This window comes from Microtus ochrogaster, linkage group LG2, assembly GCF_000317375.1.
Source record: "Microtus ochrogaster isolate Prairie Vole_2 linkage group LG2, MicOch1.0, whole genome shotgun sequence".
NCBI lineage: Eukaryota > Metazoa > Chordata > Mammalia > Rodentia > Cricetidae > Microtus > Microtus ochrogaster.
Window position 1 is genome coordinate 47,046,374 of NC_022028.1, and position 9,711 is coordinate 47,056,084.

Here is a 9,711-nt window from a genome sequence, read left to right on the forward strand (position 1 = left end):
GCTTAGTATCCTTGCTGGAAGGGGGTTGGGAGGGGCGGGGACATCAGAGGATGGGGGCAAGGGTGAGGTCGGTGGCCTAAAACAATTAGGCCTCTTCTGTCCCTGTTAACAAAGTCTGGTTGATAGAAGGTGGGTGGTGTGTGTGTGTGGGGAGAGAGAGAGAGAGAGAGAGAGAGAGAGAGAGAGAGAAGGAGGGAGAGAGGGAGCACCAGATGCTCCGTTCCTGGGCTTGGGGGTCTTCCTACACAGCCAAGCACAATCCATCCGTATCCAAACGAGGGGCGTGCACTGGTGGTGCAGACAGTGCAACTCTAGCCCGCAGTCCATGGCTGGCCAGTGCCCAGGTCCCTGGACTACTTTAGCAGGTGGACCCGGGGCACGAGTTTTCAGACGAGCCTGAAAGAGCCGGAGCCGACTTCTGCAGCTAGTAGGGACAGGGGCGGATCCGGGGAGGGGCCTCGGGCCTAAGCCCGGCAGTCACCTCTGTGCTCAGCACTCGATCAGACCCGGCAGTCGGCCGTGAGTCACGACCAAGTCCATCCGGGTAAGGGGCTCGTTATGGGGCTAAGGCCGGCCAGGCGCGCTGGGGCCGAGGGGTCGGGAGTAGAGTAGTCGGCGGTGAGAGGTGAGGGGCGGGGAAGAAGCGTAGTATGGAGAGCAGTGGCGTGGGGAAGGAGCACGGGAGAGGGGACGTAGGGAGAGCGTCCTGAAGGGGCAAGGAGTCTAGAGGTGTAGAGTGTGGAGTCTGAGCGTACAAGCTAGCAGACGCGCCGCGGGCCGTTCAAGCCACCGAGAAGAACAAGATCTAGGTGGTGACTAACCGCGCAGTGTGGAGAGCGCATGCACGACTCTTTTGTGGGAGTCTCTGCGGGTGTGGCCAGGTGTTTGCTCCGCCCCCTAGTAGTTCCGCGGCTGCGGGCCCCGACCCGCCACTGTGGCCACGCTTTGGGGCGTGGTCAGTCTAGGTAGTCCCGCCCCTCCACGCTGCCCTAGGGCCCGCGCGGGTTTGTGGGTGTTGTAGTGTGCATGTGCGCGATCCAGACTGTCGCTGCTGACTGAATCAGGTACGGGCCTGTGGGGTGCAGAGCTGGGGAAACAGATCCAAACTGTGAGTGCCTGGGGAACAACGGGATAGCACAAGGCGCGGTTCTGGTTCTTCAGGCTTCCTGACGGTGAAAGCGGGGCTCTGGCTGAGTTCTACACTAAAGGGTACTAGGGGGTCGCTTGAGGGACTGAGAAACTCCGGGTAAGGTTTGCGGCGTACCTACAGCCCGTGGAGTGAATGAAAAGCGCATGCGGGGTCTGCTGGGTGGAAGACCGGCAGAGATCTTTGGGATGCATAGGGGCAGTTGGGTGCGGACCGCGGGCCGGTGTCTGCGGGGTGTAGAGTCCTTGTGTGAATGCCGAGCACAGGCGAGTACCTCAGCATTGGAAGCCTAGGTTCCAGAGCAATGGTCAGTGCTGGTGGGCACCCTGGGCGCATAGTTGCAGACCGCTCCCGAGGGTAAATTCCCCAAGCTGCCTGGTGGAACCTCTGAGCGCCATTTCTCTCGTCATCCCTCTGGAACCGAGTTTCTTTTGCCTTTAAAGTACCTTCCTGAGGTCAGGAATCGCCTGCCCCAGCCGCCTTAAGAGCACGTGTTGTCCGCAAGGAAACCCCGCTGCTCACGCCTGCTGCTCACGCCTGGTACGTGGCCAGTCTCCAAGCCCCATTGTTTAGCTTAGAGGTTTTAGGCACCAGACAGCTCTAACAACTTCCCCTTGGAACAAGAGATTCCCGCAGCCTGCATAGCCACCTGCAGCCAGTGCTTGGTGTGCTTCCAGCATCTCTGTGACAGGAATCATTCCCAGGACTCCGTGCACATTCCTCTTGAAAACTCTTGAGGAGTGTGGCTAATAGCCTGAGCATAAACCATATTCATGAAAACTCCTCACCCTGTGAAGGCGCCCAGGCCCGACCTGCCTGTCTTCAGTATGCAGGTCAGAACCTAAGCAGGCCGTTAAGGAAGTTGTTTTGTGGCTTCCCTCAGTGAAGATAGACTAAATCTTTGCAGTTGCTTGCCTGACTTTAAAGAAGTAGCCTCCTCCCAGGGAGACTTGAGGACATGAACCCCAGCAGCCCTGATGAACTAAGCAGAACACAGGCAGATACTGCAACCTAGCAGAGCCACATGTGCCCCACAACAAGGGACTGCTTTGCACCTGCCGACTTCTTTCAGAGAGACCTATGTTCTGAATGGGCGGAGGCAAGGGGTGACTCTGGGCATCAGAGCCTGTGGCAAAGATACATTCAGCACTCAGCTTTCACAGTGGGGGGCAACAGGGCTCCCCCACCCCCCTAACACTAGCCTTCCAAGATTAAAATAAACCTTCCTGTTTTAAGACAAAATGAAGGTGCTGTTTACTTTCGCTTTGATTTTGGGGTGCCATGGAAAGAATTTTGTGAATGGATGTGTTCCACACTCCCTACCCGGTCTTCTCTAGGTTGCTCAGAAAGGACTGTGTCAAGCTCCTCCCCTATACCACAGCCCTACAGGGCTGCCAAGGGTTTCTTTCAGTTGCCTGGAAGAGGTTGCAGGTTATGAAGCAACACTGCATTCGTATGGGGTATGGAGTCCAGGTTCAGATGTCATGCCTGCCTGGCATGAGCTCCTTCTACATTCAGTTTCTTCAGCTAAGCCGACGATGGGATCTCCCATCTTGCCTCTCGGGATGGGTTTTGTCTGAGCTGAGCCTAGCTCTGCTAGGAAGAGCAACCTGGGCGCTGCTGTAGAGAAGGGAGGCATTGCATCATAGCCCGACTGACTCTGTAGGAATGATGCTGCCTAGGGTAGAGTGGAATAAACCGACTGGCAGTCTCTGCCTAGGTAACAGTCCGGGGCTTTAACAGTCCCTGGCTCCTAGTCACCAGGCAAGTAGGCATTTCTATTGAACAGGTGTTTAAGGTGAAGGCATGGTCTGGGCACTGGACTGTAGCCTTGCAATTGGTTCCCCAGAAATAGATGTCTGTGTGTCCCCTGTGAGCACATCCTTGCCAGTCATGTGGTTTGAGAACAGTCCCTGAGATCTCAGAGGATCTTGCTGTGATGGGGTCATGTTCCCTTGAACAGATCTGAGTGTGGGCTTGGTGGGTAGGTAGGGTTTTCAGGACCTTAGAGGACAAACAGGAGTCCATTTCTTGGGCCTTGAGCTCGAGAGCCACTTGCCCATCTGAGCAGCAGTCAGGGTGGTGCAGCTCTTCCAATCTGACAATCCTAGATGTTCATGTCATGTGGGTTCCAGGAGTTCTTGGAGTGACCCTCTTCCAGCTGTGGCTGGGCATTGAAGTTCTGAAGCCAGATATTCAGACAGACCCCTGGGTAAGGCCGTGATAAATTCACTGTGTCCAGCTCTGACCCCCATCCACCTGGGTGTAGAAGCCTCAGGAGTCTATGAAGCTATATGTATGGGATAATATGGAATTTGCTCTTACTGGTGTCTGATAACGTCTGCTGTCTCTGGATACCAAAGGACACCAAGTAGACATGTTCCTTTCACCTCTGGGGATGGCACCTTTCCGATGAGGGCCAATTCCTGGGGCTTCCTAAGCCCATTCTGGGCACAGAGTCCTAGACTTAGCTACATTCCTGGCCACCACTGAGCCTGGGGACTGCTTTGGTTGAGCAAACGCAGTTACCATGGACAATTGTTTAATCTGGCCAGCCCCAGCAATATGTGCTGGGGAACGGCTGAGCTCTGTTTGCATCTGCCTTGGCCTCTCTGGAGGGGTCAATGCCAAGGACTGAACCTCCTGGGTACCCTGTCCTCCTCGGCTGTTTGTGTAGCTCTGGGGAAGTTTTGAAAAGCAAGGCCAAGCAGGACAGAGGTCAGTCCGTCCAGCTGAGGTGCCGAAGCCTGTGTTTGTGTCTTCTCCAGCCAGGCCCCCTGCCTGGCTGCTTGTTTCCATTTGGGTCCTGTCCCAGGCCCTGTAGCTTCCGGGGCACATTCCTGCCTTCTGGACCCCTGGAATTCTGCACCCTGGCTCGCCCTTCCTGGCAGTTCTCAAAAAGCAAACCCACAAACCCCTGCTTCTTTAGGGGCCCAGGTGTTACCCAGCTTCTGCCTTATCACAGAAACAGGATTTACAGGAAGTCCTCACAGCTGCATGGTTTAACTCTGAGTCCCAGTGGGACAGCACGCACTGAGGACCCCACAGGTCCCTTTTCTTTCTTGAGCCTCTGTGTTTTGTGGGAACTCAAGAGGACATCCTAGGTCTTAGTGTAGGGTCCGTGGACTGAGAATCTGAACCCCCAAAGTTCTTACATCAAGAGAGTCTTCATTTGTCCTCTGCTCAGGGGTTGGAGAGGGTTCTACCCTAGTCCGGATCTGCAGATACTTCCTGGAGCAGGCCATCAGTAAAGCTGCCCCCCCCCCCCATGCCACACACTGCCAACCTATCTTAGCTCCCCAGCTCCTATATACGATACCCACCCTCTACTCCAGGAGCAGGATAGCTTTATGATAACTCCCTTTTGACCTACACCAGTGCCCTGTACAGAAAGCCTGAAGCACATGACCCTGTGACATAGATGCGGCTGTACAAATGAGCCAGGATAACGTGGGGTCCTGATGAGGGGATGCTGCTGCTGCCTTTCCGTTAGGAGATGGGCAGTGACCACCTGCACCAGAGCAGCCTGTGTCCGGGACAGAATCAGGGAGAGAAAAACACACTGCGCAGGCAAGTCCTTATGCACCACAAATACCTGAGAGTGCTTTGGGCCTGTATGGCGTGAGGTCAGAGGGTCAGCAACTAGACGGGCCACTGGTGGCTGGACTCCACCTGCCTTTGGGAGGAAGCCTGTAGTCATCCGAGCGTCGGCTCCACCCCCTCCTCAGGCTTCAGTCTGTTTCACTCTGGAAGTCCTACAGAGAACTATGGAGTCCCACAGGTCAGCTCCTACTCTGTCCCATAATCCTTTCCAGAGCTTGCTTTGCCTTGCCCATGGTGACTGTAAGCTCCTGGTGAACTCCTGCCCTCCCCACACTGCCCCTCCTTCTTATGACAAGCGTTCTTTAGAACTGCATTCCCCTGCTGTGGGGAGAATTCGTGTCAGATCTGTGTACTCACACCCACCCCCACTGACCTCCCTGTTGTATCTTGGGGCACCCCTGGTGTCCTAGCCTAACAGAGCCCCCTCCTCTTGTCCTCGCTACACCCAGGATACCGCTAGAACAGTCGCTATCAACACCAACTAACGCCAGCTGTTCCTAAGACCTGTAGAGCCACAGGCTACCAAGCCCCTGGAATGAGGCTGAGGTGCTTCCAAACCTGGATTTTAAATGTTATTCACTTACGTAATAAAGTAAGATAATCAGTTTACGTGACTTTGATTAACAGTTAAATAGGTCTAGGTGACTGAGGCTTGGCTTTGCTTCAAGACTCCTGGAGGCTGTGCTGGCCTGGTCTGAGGGTACTAGGATTAGGCTCCTAGTAGTTCTTAGGTTGACAGAGCCGGTTGATTTGGGTGTGGGGCCAGCAGCCCCCGAGGTTGACACTGGGTCTCAGCGGAGAGATTGGGGACTAGAGTGTCCCTGTGGGCTCCTTTGCTAACCCCAGACTCTTGGCTTTTCCTTTCAGGTGGAGTGCCATCTTTGGTCACCTGGTCTCATGAGGAACTGGGCAACATGGTGCCCAATGGCCAGGCGGCAGGAAAACAGGCATGCGAGGATCCCAGGCAGGACCGTGAACTCAAGTCCTGGAGATGCCTCGTGTTCTATCTCTGCTTCTTTGGCTTCATGGCGCAGCTGCGGCCTGGGGAAAGCTTCATTACGCCCTACCTCCTGCAACGTAACTTCACAATCGCGCAGGCATGTTGTCGTCAGAGGGTAGGGGAGTAGCGGTGTGGGCTGGGAGTTCTTTTCCTGGTTTGATATATATTTGCAGCTAAGGCTGCAGGAGACTACAGGGGCCGGAGAAACTGAGTTGGTCCACCCTAACCCCCCCACCTGCTCTACTTGGCTTTGATTTGTTAACCCAGCCAGACTACGTGTCACTGGGCTCCAAGAGAGGAAACTTGTGCCTGCTTTGAGGATGAGGAAGAATGCAGATGAAGGAGTGCTGACCTTTACTGCCGGGGTGGCTCATCTGCCATCCTGGTGAGAGAGCCCATGTCCAGCCACGCCCCACCTTGCTTGGCACCTGCCTCCAGGAGGGACTCAGCTGTTTATGTAAAGAGATTATTGAAGGCATTTTCTTCTTACTCAGCCACGAGAACAGAGGGTCCTATTGAAACTCTGCTAATGAGCTTAAATCCAAGCAGACTGGGAAGCCGTTTATTTTTTGAACTTGTGCTTCATGCCGTCTTTTGATAGGGCTAGATGAAGAAGGGGGAAGAGAAGACTCTGAGGTCTGGCTCCCTAGCTGCCTCAGGTAGCTTGCAGCTGGCCTGGGGATGTCAGTAATCCATCTCAGCTTGAGACCTCCCCTCCATACTGACCCAGGTTCTGTTTTGAGTCCTTGTTGCTGGTGGTTGGGCTGAGTTAGCCTTAGCGTGGGAGTAATTGGGACCTGAGTCCCCGCCTCTGGGAGCCCGGGAGTACCCATCCGGCTCCCCTATGTGCCCATTAGCCAGATTTAAAGTGAGGTCTATGGGGGTCCCTGCTGAAACTCATCCTGGCCTAGGAGGAAGTGCCAAGCATGTCTGCCTCCCAGGGAGAGGTCAGGCAGACATCTGGGCCTCACTGAGATAGAGGCTCTCCCTGCAGAGCATCCAGGGGGCCTAAGGCACCTGGTTTGGTCTGCCCATGCTACTACTGGGCCCTGGCACCTCCCCAGGCAGCAATGTGGAGTCTGAGACAATGCCTTCTGACCTCTGCCCTGCAGCAGGTAGCTCCCCCATCTTGAGCCACAACAGGAGCCAGGTGAGGGTGGCCCCCAGAAGTTAGCCTCGGTGAAGGCCGTGAAGGTTGGATTTTGCAGGCAGCATGTCCACTTCTGCCTTTTGGGATGGGGTAGAGGGATGGCCTTGTCCTCCTCCAGCCTCACCTCCCTCCCCTGTGTTCTGCCTAGCTGTCTGCTGTGCTCCCCCACCCCCACCCCAACCCCGTTACTATTCTCTTGCTCTTCCTTTTCTTCCTGTAAAGAACTGAAGAAATCTGTACTGGGGTCTCCTGGCCATTGCACTGTTTTCTACTTAGGTTTAAGAAGAGTGCCATTCAGAAAGCTTGGGTTAATATGACCCACATACAATGAATGGTAGTTTCTCCCAGTTTGCTAGCTTTCTGTGGGTTGGGCCTGTGGGGGGTCTGCAGTTTCTTAGGCTGGAAGACTGTCTTGGTTCCTAGACTCCCTTGGATCCTGAACAGCCAGGTGTGGACATGGAAGGTACATTTGTCGTCATTAGGGAGACAGGGGCAAGATAGAATTTGGCTTGCTAACTCTGCTGGACTCAGTGGAGCAGCCAGTGTCGCTAATAACCAGTACTTGCCTACCCGCAGGTGACCAATGAGATCATTCCGGTGTTGCCCTACTCTCACATGACTGTGCTGGTGCCAATCTTCCTGCTCACAGACTACCTGCGATACAAGCCCGTCCTGGTCCTGCAATGCCTGAGCTTTGTGTGTGTCTGGCTGTTGCTGCTACTGGGCAACTCTGTACTACACATGCAGCTCATGGAAGTCTTCTACAGCATCACCATGGCAGCACGCATCGCCTACTCCTCCTACATCTTCTCCCTGGTGCAGCCCTCCCGCTACCAGCGCATGGCCAGCTACTCAAGGACAGCCGTGTTGCTGGGAGTCTTCACCAGCTCTGTGTTAGGCCAAGTGCTGTTGTCCCTGGGGTACCAGTCCCTCAACTACATCTCCCTGGGCTTTGTCATCTTCAGCCTGGGCCTCTCCCTCTTCCTAAAGCGACCTAAGCACAGCCTCTTTTTCAACCGCAGCGCACTGGCGCGAGGAGCCTCGCCCTGTGAGCTGGACCAGATGCACCCGGGCCCTGAGCAACCAGAGCCCCGGAAACTGGAGCGAGTGCTGGGCATGTGCAAAGACTCCTTCCTGGTGTGCATGCTCCGTGAGCTGGTGGAAAATGCACGGCAGCCCCAGCTGCGCCTCTGGTGCCTCTGGTGGGTCTTCAACTCTGCTGGCTACTACTTGATTTCGTACTACACGCATGTCCTGTGGAGAGAAGCTGACCAAAAGCTCAACTACAATGGTGCCGTAGACGCTGCCTCCACGCTGCTGAGTATGCGCTGGAGGCCCCTTGCCCTTCCCAGCTGGGCTGTAGTCCAGCCCTATCACTTGCCCTGGGCTAGACCACCAACATAGGCTGTCCTGTGCTTTGCCCTACCCTGCCCTATTTCCAGAGCCACCCTAACTAAGCCTGAACCCCTACCCATCTGTCCCATGGTTCTACTTGCCCAAGCTCAGCCATGGCTGATGCTTCCTACCTCCAGGCGCCATCATGTCCCTCTACGCGGGCTTCGTGAAGATCCGTTGGGCTCTGTGGTCAAAGCTGGTCATCGCAAGTGTTATAGCCATCCAAGCTGGGCTAGTTTTCTGTATGGTTATCATGTCCACCAACATCTGGATACTCTACATGGCCTACGTGCTTTTCCGTGGGGCCTACCAGTTCCTTGTGCCCATTGCCACGTGAGTAGGATGGTATGGGGAGAAGCTTCTGGAAGGTTCTGTTGGGGAGCACAAGGCAATGCGGACAGTTGTGTGGGAGGTCTAACCCATCTAAACACTCAGCTGTGTCTACTGCATTGACTTTTCTGGGCCCCACAACCCCCGTAAGGACAGTGAATCTGCTACCTCCCCCAGTTCCCTCCCATCTCCGCCAGTCCTTTCTGAACCTCTCTGTAGTGTTGCTGACCCATAGGCTACCTAAAGTTGACTAGCATCCCACCTCCCTCTCCTGTTGTCCCTTACCTCACCTTGGAGACCCTGTTACACTTTTTTGCCTGCATTTGGCCTGCCCCTTTCCTGGGTTTGCCCCACGTGCTCTCCCAGCTCCTCTGAACACTGTTGCAGAGTTTGATGGTACTTACTGCAGGTGATCTCTCCGGATGACACTAGCATGCCTTTCCTGAGACCCTATCCAGACTGGAACTGAGAGAGCACACACTGCTGAGTGTTGAGGACACACTCAGCTCATGCCACAAAGGCATCAAACATGCTTACAGAGCTGGGTGTGGTGGTGCACGCTTTTAATCCCGGAACTCAGGAAGCAGAGGCAGACAGATCTCTGAGTTCCAGACCAGCTAGATATATGGTGAGACATTGTCTAAAAGAAACTCAAAATAGACTCTCAGACATATACTCATATCACCAAACAGACAACACATATACACCATCCATTCCATGTGAACCGGCACCATACAATCTATGTGTACAGTGTCCATGTACATGGGTTAGCATACCACATGCTACAGATAGATAGATAGATAGATAGATGGATGGATGGATGGATGGATGGATGGATGGATGGATGGATGGACGGACGGATAGACGGATAGATAGTCACAGATATACACAGATTTCATACACCATATGTACTTAACATTGCACTGTGCATAGCATATGTACATATGCTCACACCACACACAGGCACTTGCCTTCTTTTGCCTCCCTGTCCTTTACCCCTCTGGAAAGACTTTGGCTCTTACCTCCCAGGGCTGCATAATTCTAACACTTTCCCTCCTTGGACAGCCTGCTCACATTCTCTGGCCA

General features: G+C 54.4%; 1 protein-coding gene across 3 annotated transcripts in view; it reads left to right on the top strand.

Moving 5' to 3' along the window:
* The first annotated feature begins 409 nt into the window (after positions 1 to 409).
* Positions 410 to 9,711, top strand: part of Slc19a1 (solute carrier family 19 member 1) — a 15,884-nt gene continuing 6,582 nt past the window's right edge. The window contains exons 1-4 of one of the 3 annotated variants that reach the window (XM_026785522.1): positions 410 to 544; positions 5,618 to 5,847; positions 7,477 to 8,221; positions 8,433 to 8,628. In XM_026785522.1, coding sequence (XP_026641323.1) covers positions 5,665 to 5,847; positions 7,477 to 8,221; positions 8,433 to 8,628 — 1,124 coding nt within the window. In that variant the 5' untranslated portion in view covers positions 410 to 544; positions 5,618 to 5,664. Of the gene's footprint in view, positions 545 to 1,007; positions 1,065 to 1,085; positions 1,109 to 5,617; positions 5,848 to 7,476; positions 8,222 to 8,432; positions 8,629 to 9,711 lie in introns of those variants that run through there. The other 2 variants (XM_005360236.3, XM_013351140.2) reach the window with 2 other exon arrangements.